This window comes from Schistocerca piceifrons, chromosome 3, assembly GCF_021461385.2.
Source record: "Schistocerca piceifrons isolate TAMUIC-IGC-003096 chromosome 3, iqSchPice1.1, whole genome shotgun sequence".
Lineage (NCBI taxonomy): Eukaryota > Metazoa > Arthropoda > Insecta > Orthoptera > Acrididae > Schistocerca > Schistocerca piceifrons.
Window position 1 is genome coordinate 931,928,910 of NC_060140.1, and position 14,777 is coordinate 931,943,686.

Genomic DNA, 14,777 nt, shown 5'->3' on the forward strand with positions numbered 1-14,777 from the left:
GTACACAGCTGAAAAGTAAAGGGAAAAACACAGACGTGGAAGAGGTAATAAAGTAAAATGAGATCCTAGCGTATGTGAAAAAGTATTTATCCACGTCTACAGAGAGCGAAGACTACGACTTGTTTGTGGCTCGCAGTGTGCTTTCAACTACGTAGTTGCGAAGGTCGTTCTTATTTGGACTGGTGCTAAAAATCACCTACGCCACATTTTCATCTTTCTTCGTGATGAAGACAGAGTTGAGAAAACTAATTTCACATTCGCGATGGTATCGAATTATTCATGTTCACGCTAAGCGCTCACAGGCACTGAGAGGGTATATGACGTTATTACAAATCGAGTGAACTCCACAAAGAACTTGGCAGACCCCTTATCTGTATGAAACCGCGCTCCGTCTGGCCTGGAAGCACTGACTGTTTGGGAAGGCGACACAAAGTCGTTATATCCTGCCGTGACGCGCCAGCTGTAGTAACTGGTCTTCGTTATCCTAGATACTGGGGCGGAGTTGATGTCCGAGCTAGTCTTGCGCATGTACTGACAGATGCATGTCTGTGGATCTTTCCGCACACGGCAGAACCTCAAAGTCAGACGTGGTCCACAGGAACGCTAAGACCAGTATCCTTGCCATCACGTTTCTAAGCAGTCCAGTATCAGGTAGCTGTCATATCCGAATGTCCCACAAACCTGGACACTATTCGACCTGCAGGCCAAATGGAAACCCACAATGAGGCCTCTTCCAAATTCTGTCAGGTGCTGATAACGCTTTCTCATACGAGTACGCGGCACCTCCGTGTCCTTCACAGTGATTATTCATTATCTGACGCTGTTCACGCAACTTTTGTACCCTTTGTCTCCTAACGGTACTGAACAAGAAGAAGACTAACGCTCACTGGTGGAAGTTATACCTGTTACAGAGAACTGCAACTCTCAACATTCAGATACCCGTCGAAGCTATGTATGTGTACGAAGTTACATTGCATTCCGGCCATGTCTCTATGATGTATCACATTTTTTGTCGCGCAGTGAGGTCAATTAAGCAGAAATAGGTCACTGATGTCTTTGCAAAATAAAATTATATATTACATATGTATATACGTTTGGAACATTAAATAAAAGCTAATGAAACATAACAAAATTGTTTAGAGTTCAACTTGTTATTTTGTAAAGAGATACGAGTGTTACTGAAACAGCAGAAATATTTATGAAGGGGACGCTGTTGAACTAGTGCTCAAATTAAAGCAACAAACAACTATTTACCCGTTCTGTGTCTAATTCGCAATATAATCACACAAACTGTCAACAGACGTTCGTACGATCGCGTTCCTCACGGAAGGTGGCATTCCGGTCAAAGGACAACCACGCCAACGATCTACATGTACATCTACGTCATAACTCTGCTATTCACAATAAAGTGCCTGGCAGAGGGTTCAATGTGCCAACTTCATGCTGTCTCTCTACCGTTCCACTCTCGAACGGCACGCGGGAAAAACGAGCACTTAAATTTTTCCGTGCGAGCCCTTATTTCTCTTATTTTATCGTGATGATCATTTCTCCCTATGTACGTGGGTCCCAACAGAATGTTTTCACAATCGGAGGAGAAAACTGGTGACTGAAATTTCACGAGAAGATCCCGCCGCAACGAGAAACGCCTTTTTTTAAATGATTGGCACTCCAATTCACTTATTATGTCTGTGACACTATCTTCCCTATTTCAGGATAATACAAAACGAGCTGCCTTTCTTTGTCCTTTTTCGATGTCATCCGTCAGTCCCACCTGATGCGGATCCCACACCACACAGTAGTAATCTAGAATAGGGCGGACAAGTGTAGTGTAAGCAGTCTCTTTGGCAGACCTGTTGCACCTTCTAAGTGTTCTACCAATGAATCGCAGTCTTTGGTTTGCTCTACCCATAACATTATCTATGTGATCGTTCCGATTTAGGTTATTTGTAATTGTAATCCCTAAGAATTTAGTTGAATTTACAGCCCTCAGATTTGTGTGACTTATCACGTAATCGAAATTTAGCGGATTTCTGTTAGTGCTCATGTGAATAACTTCGCACTTTTCTTTATTCAGGGTCAATTGCGACTTTTCGCCCCATACAGATATCTTATCTGAATCATTTCGCAAGTCGTTTTGATCATCTGATGACTTTACAAGACGGTAAATGACGACATCAGCAAACAATCTAAGACGGCTACTCAGATTGTCTCCTATGTCGTTAATATAGATCAGGAATAATAAAGGGCCTGTAACACTTCCTTGGGGAACGCCGGATATTACTTCTGTTGACGTCAGGGCACCTATCAAACGGCGTAGTGTTTGCCGGTAGCCCCTGATCCACAACTGCTGTGTACACAGTCACAGAGGGTGCAGTATGGAACAGACCAGACGCACACCAGACTCTCTGCGATGGAGGGGTATGGGAAGTATGGAACCAGGACAGTCCCAAACTGTTGTCGCCGACGGGTTAACGTAAAACGTTCTTTTGTTCCCGGATGTGGTGACAGTTTATAGAGACTGAAACTGTATCCCGCAGGCCAGGTCAGCGCCGGCCGTCAATTTGTGACATCAGAAAGAGAGAACCGTTATCTGGTGTAAGGGCACGATGGCACCACCTCAGTACCGCAAGGTAGCTCGCATCTGACCCTGCAGCATCCACTGGACGTATTGTACGAGGTGCATTCAAGTTCTTATTTTTAAGGCCTCCGATTTTTTTTCTAATTAACTACTCACCCGAAATCGATGAAACTGGCGTTACTTCTCGACGTAATCGCCCTGCAGACGTACACATTTTTCACAACGCTGACGCCACGATTCCATGGCAGCGGCAAAAGCTTCTTTGGGAGTCTCTTTTGACCGCTGGAAAATCGCTGAGGCAATAGCAGCACGGCTGGTGAATGTGCGGCCACGGAGAGTGTCTTTCATTGTTAGAAAAAGCCAAAAGTCACTAGGAGCCAGGTCAGGTGAGTAGGTAACATGAGGAATCACTTCAAAGTTGTTATCACGAAGAAACTGTTGCGTAACTTTAGCTCGATGTGCGGGTGCGTTGTCTTGGTGAAACAGCACACGCGCAGCTCTTCCCGACGTTTTTGTTGCAGTGCAGGAAGGAATTTGTTCTTCAAAATATTTTCGTAGGATGCACCTGTTACCGTAGTGCCCTTTGGAACGCAATGGGTAAGGATTACGCCCTCGCTGTCCCAGAGCATGGACACCATAATTTTTTCAGCACGGGCGGTTACCCGAAATATTTGTGGTGGCGGTGAATCTGTGTGCTTCGATTGAGCTGACTGGCGCTTTGTTTCTAGATTGAAAAATGGCATCCACGTCTCATCCATTGTCACAACCAACGAAACGAAACTCCCATTCGTGCTGTCGTTGCGCGTCAACATTGCTCGGCAACATGCCACACAGGCAGCCGTGTGGTCGTTTGTCAGCATTCGTGGCACCCACCTGGATGACACTTTCCGCATTTTCAGGTCGTCATGCAGGATTGTGTGCACAGAACCCACAGAAATGCCAACTGTGGAGGCGATCTGTTCAACAGTCATTCGGCGATCCCCCAAACCAGTTCTCTCCACTTTCCCGATCGTGTCGTCAGGCCGGCTTGTGCGAGCCCGAGGTTGTTTCGGTTTGTTGTCACACGATGTTCTGCCTTCATTAAACTGTCGCACCCACGAACGCACTTTCGACACATCCATAACTCCATCACCACATGTCTCCTTCAACTGTCGATGAATTTCAATTGGTTTCACACCACGCAAATTCAGAAAACAAATGATTGCACGCTGTTCAAGTAAGGAAAACGTCGCCATTTTAAGTATTTAAAACAGTTCTCATTCTCGCCGCTGGCGGTAAAATTCCATCTGCCGTACGGTGCTGCCATCTCTGGGACGTATTGACAATGAACGCGGCCTCATTTTAAAACAATGCGCATGTTTCTATCTCTTTCCAGTCTGGAGAAAAAAAATCGGCGGCCTTAGAACTTGAATGCACCTCGTATAGAGACAAACGGTGTACGCAGGACTTCAGTGAAATGTTCTTTATTGTCGGAGACCTGCTTTACTTGTACTTGTGTCACGTGTTCACAGAAGGGAACTTTTAGAGTCGAGTCGTCAACGTGCCACCTAGACGGTCGAACAGTGGGCCAATGGTCTTTCTACAGATGAGTCCCGGTTTAGTCTGGAGAGTGATACTCGTCGGATTCGCATCTGGAGGGAACGTGGAACACGATTTCGGGGTCCAAACACTTTGGACTGAGACGGACATCAAGGATGATCGATAATGGTGTGGGCACACAAACACCTCTTCACGAAGTTGTATGAGTGAATCGGCAAGGTTTAACTTCTGTCGGGTATTGTGATGAGATCTTAGGACCTCATCTGCAATTATTGCGAGGTGCTTTGGGCCCAGACCCTGATGGACAGTAGTGCTCGATTTCATAGAGCACGAGTGGTTGATGTTGTCTTGGAAACAGAAGATGTTGCACGCGTAGCGCAGCCTGTTCTCTCTCCCGATCTGATCCCATAGAGCATGTCTGGGATGCACTAGAGAGACAGGCTGCATCATGTCAGCTTCCAGCAACCACTCTCCAAGACTCGCGAGCAGCTCTGCTGGAGGAACGGGCGTCATTGCCCCAACATGAGACTGATGACTTCATTCGCTGCATGCCCCGTCGTTGTCATGCCTGTATTGCTGCCAGAGGTGGTCCCTTCTAATACTGAGCGCATTAACCAGCTGTCGGAATGTGTGTGCGAATCCGTTAAGAACATTTTTGTCCATCTTTATGCAAGTTGTAGTTGTTTATGTTCTGTATTCTTGACGTTATTTCTGCTTTACTATCACCTGTGTGGACGGTTTTGAGGAAAAATGAACGCAGCCTTGCAAAATTTTCCTTTGTTGCTTTAATTTTGAACACGTGTTTTTCATATTTTCCTTGATTCTTCTTTGACCAGTCACGCTTTTGTTAAATCTAACTGAATTGTTCGTACTTTTTTCTGGGATCCTTCGTACTCTGGATTATCGAGAATCGACTTTAGCACAGGATAACGTCCCACGTTGTTGCAGATAAGGGACTGCGAGCTGGTGGAGCTGCACGACCTGGACCAGTCGCAGGAGTTCGTGCGCCAGAAACTGTCCGAGTACCTCAACCACTTGGTGGAGCTCGGTGTCGCCGGTTTCAGGTGAGCAATGCGTACAGTCTGTGGCGGTCGTACAGAAAGACGCACCTCGTGTGTAATGCTCCTCTGACACCTCAGACCAGATTATTTTTGGAAGGTGTTACAACTTGACAATTAATGAGATTTCACTCTGCAGTGGAGTGTGCGCTGATGTGAAACTTCCTGGCAGATTAAAGATTAAAACTGGGTGCCGGACCGAGACTCAAACTCGGGACCTTTGCCTTTCACGGGCAAGTGCTCTACCAACTGAGCTACCCAAGCCTGTCTCACGACCCGTCCTCACAGCTTCAATTCTGGTAGAGCACTTGCCCGTGAAAGGCAAAGGTCCCGAGTTCGAGGGGCGGTCCGGCACACAGTTTTAATCTGTCAGGAAGTTTCATATCAGCGCACACTCTGCTGCAGAGTGAAAATCTCATTTTGGAAACATCCCCCAGGCTGTGGCTAAGCCATGTCTCCGCAATATCCTCTCTTCCAGGAGTGCTAGTTCTGCAAGATTCGCAGGAGAGCTTCTGTGAAATTTGGAAGGTAAGAGAAGAGGTACTGGCAGAAGTAAAGCTGTGAGAACGGGTCGTGAGTCGAGCATGGGTAGCTCAGTTGGTAGAGCACTTGCCCGTGAAAGGCAAAGGTCCCGAGTTCGAGTTTCGGTTCGGCACACAGTTTTAATCTGCCAGGGAGCTACAACCTGATAATGATCTACCCTTATAACTCAGGGCACAGCGCGCAGCCTTTGAAGTCTGATCCAGAATGAATCCGTACGACACATGGCGACCAAAGGTCTGGTACAACACCCACAATGAGATTGGCTTTTAGGTGGTTTTTCACGGCGGTTGAGATAAATTCCGGGGTGGATCCCAGTCTCCACCTCAGAAAATGCAATACATAAACAGTTAAAACAAGTAGAATGAGATTTTCACTCTGCAGCGGAGTGTGCGCTGATATGAAACTTCCTGGCAGATTAAAACTGTGTGCCCGACCGAGACTCGAACTCGGGACCTTTGCCTTTCGCGGGCAAGTGCTCTACCATCTGAGCTACCGAAGCACGACTAACGCCCGGTACTCACAGCTTTACTTCTGCCAGTGCCTCGTCGTAGAGCACTTGCCCGCGAATGGCAAAGGTCCCGAGTTCGAGTCTCGGTCGGGCACACAGTTTTAATCTGCCAGGAAGTTTCATATCAGTTAAAACAAGTGTTTAAACAACGGAAAATCCAGGATGTAATAATGACAAAATGATGAAAAGCATAGTTGCTACTCAGAGATGCTGAGTCTCAGACAGGTACAACAAAAAGACTGTTAGCAAGCAAGCTTTCGGCCAAAAAGGCCTTTATCAGAAATGGATAACATACGCACACGCAATTTTGCAAACGCAATTCACACACACATGACGACAGCCTCTTGCTGCTGAGGTCACCAGAGACAATGTGTGTGTGTGTGTGTGTGTGTGTGTGTGTGTGTGTGTGTGTGTGTGTGTGTGTTGTCTGTTTTTGGTGAAGGCCTTTTTGGCTGAAAGCTTGCTTGCTAACAGTCTTTTTGTCGTGCCTATCTGCGACACGACACTTCTGCTATGTGGTGAGCAGCAACTACTCTTCTCATGATATTGTTAAAATACGTTGTTGATAGACATTAAGTCTTGGGCTGTCAGTGACTGTAACTTCTAGGTCAGGATGATACAATGTACGCTTTTACGGCCGGTGTTGTTTTCACTTAAAACGTCCGGGCTGATACGGCGTGGTCGATGTACAATTCTCTCCCCTGACTTTTCGTCTCCGACTGGGGGAGACATCCTCCGACGTAAAGCGGCGAACTGCGAAGAGAACTCGAGGAAGCGTTGATTATATAGGCAGTACAGAGGGCGCCGCTGTCCATCACGTGGCGTCGGCTATGAGACTGTTTCTGGTAATGCCGACATTCTCGACAGGAAGTGGCCGATCGTCATGCTTGCGATGCAACGCTGACATCCAAATTTTATCCAGTTTAACAGCTTCGTCTTTCCTGTTAAAGTTATTACGGTATTTATCAATCTCGGTAGCCTCTCTATACATGAGAGCATAATAATGCGAGGTTTTAGATATGACGTTCGTCTCGCTGAATTTTATTTCATGATCACAGTCGGAGACGAAACATCAGGGGAGAGTTTTATACATCGACCATGGCCCAGCAGCTCGGAAGTTTTGAGTTCTAGGTTAGGAATTACTAATTAACGTCCATAGACATAAATTTTATTTTCTATTTACGTTGTAACGTGTTTCGGAGCCACAATTCTATTTTGAAAGACCGCATCGACGTATTGGACGTTATACATCTTCAGTTCAAAAAAAATGGCTCTGACAAGGGAACCTCCCCATCGCACCCCCCTCAGATTTAGTTATAAATTGGCACAGTGGATAGGCCTTGGAAAACTGAACACAGATCAATCGAGAAAACAGGAAGAAGTTGTGTGGAACTATGAAAAAAATAAGCAAAATTTACAAACTGAGTAGTCTTTGCGCAACATAGGCAACAACATGGACGACAGAAGTTCAGCAGCGCCGTGGTCCCGTGGTTAGCGTGAGCAGCGGCGATCCAGAGGTCCTTGGTTCAAGTCCTCCCTCCAGTGAAAAATTTACTTGCTTTATTTTCGCAAAGTTATGATCTTCCCGTTCGTTCATTGACGTCTCTGTTCACTGTAATAAGTTTAGTGTCTGTGTTTTGCGACCGCACCGCAAAACCGTGCGATTAGTAGACGAAAGGACGTGTCTCTCCAATGGGAACCGAAAACATTTGATCGCAAGGTCATAGGTCAACCAATTCCTCCACAGGAAAACACGTCTGATATATTCTATACGATACTGGTGACTGCATGAGCGTCATATGATAGTAATATGTTGTCGACCTACCTAACTTGTACACTTGGAGAATGGGTAAAAAGATTCTTCCACCTTGCCCGATTTAGGTTCTCTTGTGGATGTGATAATTACTACCAAAAATGTGTTCGCATCAGACTGACAGATACAATTGTCTGAAAACAAAAAATTAAAATTTTCACTCAAGGGAAGATTTGTACCAAGGACCTTTCGTGTCACAGCTGCTCACGCTTACTACGGGACCACGGCGCTCCTACGCCCACATTCTCCTTGATATTGTTTATGTCACATGGACTACTCAGTTTGTGTATTTTGCTTATTTTTTTCATAGTTCCACATAACTTCTTCCTGTTTTCTCGATTGATCTGTGTTCAGTTTTTCAAGGCCTGTCCACTCTGCCAACTTATAACTAAATCTGAGGGGGGGTGCGATGGGGAGGTTCCCTTGTGGGAACTATGGGACTTAACTTCTTTGGTCATCAGTCCCCTAGAACTTAGAACTAATTAAACCTAACTAACCTAAGGACATTATACACATCCATGATCGAGGCAGGATTCAAATCTGCGACCGTAGCGCTCGCGCGGTTCCAGACAGTAGCGCCTAGAACCACTCGGCCACTCCGGCCGGCATACATCTTCAGTGTTTCACCTAACAGTTGTTATATTCAACAAGATCAACTGTAGCTCAGGCGGTATGAAGGCACCCAATATCTGATTGTAATACACTGCCGGAAATGAGAATTGTTACACCATGAACTCCTTCGCCGAACACTACCAAACTTACGCTCCAGCGGCAAATACACTTCTCAGTGCTGCCGCCGGATCACACTGTCCAAATCCAGCAATATGTCGTCGACACAACTGTTCGTCACCTTCAAGTTGTGGTATTTTGCTTGTGTAACTGCTACAAGACGCGATTGATAATAATCAGGCGACGACGCCGAAATTTATCAGATCGCGAGCAGACATGACATGTGCGTGGGAAGACGCTCGTAGTTGGAGGAAAATCGCGCTCACAGTGTCAAAAGTCAAATTAAATCCTGTTCTAATTTAATTCCAGGCGCCACTTAACTGAAAACTTGCATCACTGTTGATAAATTGCCCTCTTTAAGAGGACAGTCGCGGAAAAATGACACTGACAAGGGAACCTCCCCATCGCACCCCCCTCAGATTTAGTTATAATTTGGCACAGTGGATAGGCCTTGAAAAACTGAACACAGATCAATCGAGAAAACAGGAAGAAGTTGTGTGGAACTACGAAAAAAATAAGCAAAATATACAAACTGAGTAGTCCATGCTCAACATAGGCAACATCAAGGATGACGTGGGCACAGGAGCGCCGTGGTCCCGTGGTTAGCGTGAACAGCTGCGGAACAAGAGGTCCTTGGTTCAAGTCTTCCCTCCAGTAAAAAGTTTAAATTTTTATTTTCAGACAATTATCAGAGTTCAGGCACTCACACATAATCAATTTCGCTCTCCAAAATTCCAGGGCATGTTCAGATTTGCTTGGACATATGCAGGATTTGACGGTCTACACACGGAAAAATTTTAAAACGTTAAAAACATATGTTTTGGCAGAGCACAGAGAAAACTGTCCGACTGGGAAACTGTTGCATCCATTTGTTGCAGTTTATGTGACACACTCTAATGTTTTCATCACTTTTTTGGGAGTGATTATCACATCCACAAAAAAACCTAAATCGGGAAAGGTAGAAGAATCTTTTTACCCATTCGCAAAGTGTACAAGTTAGGTGGGTCGACAACATATTCCTGTCATGTGAGCACATGCCGTCACCAGTGTCGTATAGAATATATCAGACGTGTTTTCCTGGATCAAATGTTTTCGGTTCCCATTGGAGAGGCACATCCTTTCGTCTACTAATCGCACGGTTTTGCGGTGCGGTCGCAAAACACAGACACTAACCTTATTACAGTGAACAGAGACGTCAATGAACGAACGGATAGATCATAATTTTGCAAAAATAATGTAAGTAAACTTTTCACTCAAGGGGAGATTTGAACCGAGGACCTCTCGTTCCGCAACTGCTCACGCTAACCACGTGACCACGGCGCTCCTGTGCCCACGTCATCCTTGATGTTGCCTATGTTTCCCATGGACTACTCAGTTTGTATATTTTGCTTATTTTTTTCATAGTTCCACACAACTTCTTCCTGTTTTCTCGATTGATCTGTGTTCAGTTTTTTAAGGCCTATCCACTGTGCCAAATTATAACTAAATCTGAGGGGGGTGCGATGGGGAGGTTCCCTTGTGAGAATAAAACTTCAGTCTTCTCACAAATCATGCGATCCCCCGTGTCCAGGCAACACTACGCTACAGCTGATTTATCAGCTTATCCTAGGCGTGTATGACGACGGTGTTCAGAGTAACGTTCTTCCATGATTCGGCTTGTCCAAGATTTCACACAATGGCATCGGATCTTACGTACTCACGTCTCTTAAGGCTAAAATCGTCTTTGACCGAACATAACAAATACCTCAATTTTGCTGGAAGCCGAGTATCGTGTCCCTTGGGAATTCTATCTGTTAGTGAAGACATAACGCCAAAATACGACAAGAACGCCGTTACACAGGGTGCCCTTGCATCTTCATCTGACTCCCTGCTTTAAACTTGCATGGAACGAAATGCATGGCGTATCTGTCTGTCAGAATAGTCATTCTGTTGGGAGATCGTTCTTAGGTACTGTAGCTCACGAGGCAGACTGTCGGTATCTGAGACACTCCAGGGTTCCGTCACTAGGAGATTTACTGATAAATATTTTGCTTCTCGAGGTTGTTTTCAGCATTTTCTGTAGAGGAAAAAGTCACATGTACAGATGAGGAATGGCGTGAGTGATTAATGGCAATTGGATGCGTCCACCGTTACTTGAACACACCATGCCAAGACTACGAGGTGCATTCAAGTTCTAAGGCCTCCGATTTTTTTCCTCCGGACTGGAAAGAGATAGAAACATGCGCATTGTTTTAAAATGAGGCCGCGTTCATTGTCAATACGTCCCAGAGATGGCAGCACCGTACGGCAGATGGAATTTTACCGCCAGCGGCGAGAATGAGAACTGTTTTAAGTACTTAAAATGGCGACGTTTTCCTTACTTGAACAGCGTGCAATCATTCGTTTTCTGAATTTGCGTGGTGTGAAACCAATCGAAATTCATCGACAGTTGAAGGAGACATGTGGTGATGGAGTTATGGATGTGTCGAAAGTGCGTTCGTGGGTGCGACAGTTTAATGAAGGCAGAACATCGTGTGACAACAAACCGAAACAACCTTGGGCTCGAACAAGCCGGTCTGACGACACGATCGAGAAAGTGGAGAGAATTGTTTTGGGGGATCGCCGAATGACTGTTGAACAGATCGCCTCCAGAGGTGGCATTTCTGTGGGTTCTGTGCACACAATCCTGCATGACGACCTGAAAATGCGAAAAGTGTCATCAAGGTGGGTGCCACGAATGCTGACGGACGACCACACGGCTGACCATGATGCATGTTGCCGAGCAATGTTGACGCGCAACGACAGCATGAATGGGACTTTCTTTTCGTCGGTTGTGACCATGGATGAGACGTGGATGCCATTTTTCAATCCAGAAACAAAGCGCCAGTCAGCTCAATGGAAGCACACAGATTCACCGCCACCCAAAAAATTTCGGGTAACCGCCAGTGCTGAAAAAATGATGGTGTCCATGTTCTGGGACAGCGAGGGCGTAATCCTTACCCATTGCGTTCTAAAGGGCACTACGGTAACAGGTGCATCCCACGAAAATATTTTGAAGAACAAATTCCTTCCTGCACTGCAACAAAAACGTCCGGGAAAGGCTGCGCGTGTGCTGTTTCACCAAGAGAACGCACCCGCACATCGAGCTAACGTTACGCAACAGTTTCTTCGTGATAACAACTTTGAAGTGATTCCTCATGCTCCCTACTCACCCGACCTGGCTCCTAGTGACTTTTGGCTTTTTCCAACAATGAAAGACACTCTCCGTGGCAGCACATTCACCAGCCTTGCTGCTATTGCCTCAGCGATTTTCCAGTGGTCAAAACAGACTCCTAAAGAAGCCTTCGCCGCTGCTATGCAATCATGGCGTGAGCGTTGTGAAAAATGTGTACGTCTGCAGGGCTATTACGTCGAGAAGTAACGCCAGTTTCATCGATTTCGGGTGAGTAGTTAATTAGAAAAAAAAATCGGAGGCCTTAGAACTTGAATGCACCTCGTACGTGTACGCGCAGTTTATCGTCATCTTTCGGACTTCGAGAAAAATCGAATCACTGGCGTGAGGGCCAATGGGAGTGTCATACCGGCAAATAGCACGGGCAGTGGACTGTAGTGTAACGACTACGTAACGAGTGCTGATTAGATGGACATCCAAATCGAAATAAGAGTAGGCGCAGACCCTGCCAGAAGGATGACTTCGCGATATGATTGAAGGATTGTTTGACTGGACCTGGCGGTTAGACGTATGGCAACAGATGAAATTCGGGCAGACGTTACAGGGAGAGTTACATGACCAACCGTCGGGAACAGACTGCTGGAAGCTGGCTTCGGATCTCGTATTTCAATGTGTCGCTTATGGGTGGCATTGTACACAAGGAAACGAATACTGGTGTGTTGTAGAGCAAGATTCAAGTGGAACACTGGGTGTATAATTGTGCTCTACGAAAACTACTGTTCGCTAGTTCTGGTACAGTACATAAATGACGTAGTAAATTGTACTATTACCTGTAGTACTGGTAGCATTTCTAGGGGACTGATGACCTCAGAAGTTAAGTCCCATAGTGCTGAGAGCCATTTGAACCATTTTTGAACTGGTAGCATTGGTAGGGAAGGAAACATAAACCAATTTATTAGGGAGAAACCAGCAGCCGACGACTTCTCTCTGCTTGTCTTTCTTTTGTTTGTTTGTCTGTTTCACACATAATTACAACCGCACATCTTTCAATGTTAGTCCATTGTGTATTTTATATCCTTAAAAAATGTAAAATTAATTTTATAGTTCAAAAAATTAGCTGATCGCATAACTTCTGTTCTTTTGTCAAACCAAAGCAATTACTTTTGATGAAAGTACAGTTCACATGTACAAGCACCAAAAAGTCTGTATAATTATTGTTATTATATTGTACTTCGTGTAACGCTCTTCCGCATGGTCAGAGACTAAAGTGTCCCGTTATTACTGGGAAGTGCGAAAGTTTTTTATGAATTACAGAAGCATGTTTTATTTAAGCACGACAAAATATTGAAGAGATGTTTGATACGTTTTTGTTTTGTGGTTTTTCTTAATTTTATCTTTTTTCCACGAAATTCCGTTTTGTAGCGCTAGATTATAAATCCGTATTTATCTTTCTACAATATACCTTTGTTTCGCGTTACAAATCAACAATTTTCGTTTTCGAATAAATCCTGAGCTAAAAATTGACAGTTTAAATTTTTCTATATATACTGTTCATTTTTAAGTAACAGACAGGGAGAAAACTGTAGAGCAGAAATATTCCGTAGCTAATGCGGCTCTTTATATGTCTTCTAGTTTCTAGGGGAATCTACTAAGACACTGATCGTATGCGCAAACAAGTGATCGAAACGTGCTGACGACCGATTGGTATTCAGCAGACCTAACCCACAGGTAACGATGTAACGGGGATACGGTCTCAACTGACCAACTCTACTACCGTAGTCTACGCTTACTTATGAGCGTCTTCCGCAGTCTATGGTGGTTTTGCAACTCTTATCGTGCGGCCTTTTGTGTTGTTCAGTAATGAGTCTCACCTGTGTTTGTCTCGGTCATATCGATGCCAACGTGTCCATAGATGATCTGGTGATAGGCTACAGGAAGTGGTGATTCTCGAGACCCACATCTCTCCAACTACTGAAACAATGGTATGGGAGCTATCGGATGTGACATCGGAATGAGATGCTAATTGTTAAAAGAAGGCAGTACATGGCAAGAATGGTAAACCCTGTTGCATACCCTTCGTGAGTAGCGTGCTAAATGTCGCTTTCCAGCAGGATAATACAAATCGTCATACTGTAGCTCCACCAAAAACGCCCCCCAGGCGTCAATCTTCATAAACTAACACAGCCTGTATTTCACGAATGGCAAGATACCCCTCAAGATTCCATTCGGAGGCTGTTTGCCTGGAAATGCTAGAAATGCTGCAGGCTGTTTGCTTCCGCGGAACAGCAAATACAAGAGAGGTTTCGTGTCCTTGTAGATCTTATCTCATACTGGTGGTGGTGACAGACATCAGTTTCAAATGGAATGGAAGTTTTATTATTTCATACCTATTATGTAATAAGCATCTCCGCTAAGTTTGAGAGTTATGTAACGGGTGCTTCATGGCGTAACGGTGCCATATTCGTCAGGGTATGAGACCAATTACAGAGATAGAACAGTACTAGATGGTTAAATGTAGTCTGTATTTCCAGTTTTTATCTAGAAGTGCACAACCCTTTGTCTAAGACAAATCTCAGACTCCATTCTAAAATCAAAGTCCGACCCTGGAATTGCAAAGGTGGCTGTTTATTCTAGTCCAATGCGTCTGAAACACCGCTAGTTGTGACATGTTCCTTCCATTCCAAACCTCATCGTTGCTCTTCTCCCATTTAGGAACGCCTCCTTAGCTGGAGGTAGTACAGTCTTTCAATGTTATTTGTAACTGACAAGCAATAGTACCTAGACTGGTTCAAGAACGAGCAATACTAAAATCTTCCATCAATAGTTACGGGTGGGACTTCTAAACGTGCGTAATATAT

The 14,777-nt window shown here is 45.0% G+C and overlaps 1 protein-coding gene across 1 annotated transcript in view; it reads left to right on the top strand.

The window, feature by feature from the left end:
• The window catches only part of LOC124789965 (alpha-amylase 1-like), a 72,419-nt gene that overhangs the window by 29,009 nt on the left and 28,633 nt on the right, over positions 1–14,777 (top strand). The window contains exon 4 of the mRNA XM_047257500.1: positions 5,066–5,181. Coding sequence (XP_047113456.1) covers positions 5,066–5,181 — 116 coding nt within the window. The remainder of the gene's footprint in view (positions 1–5,065; positions 5,182–14,777) is intronic.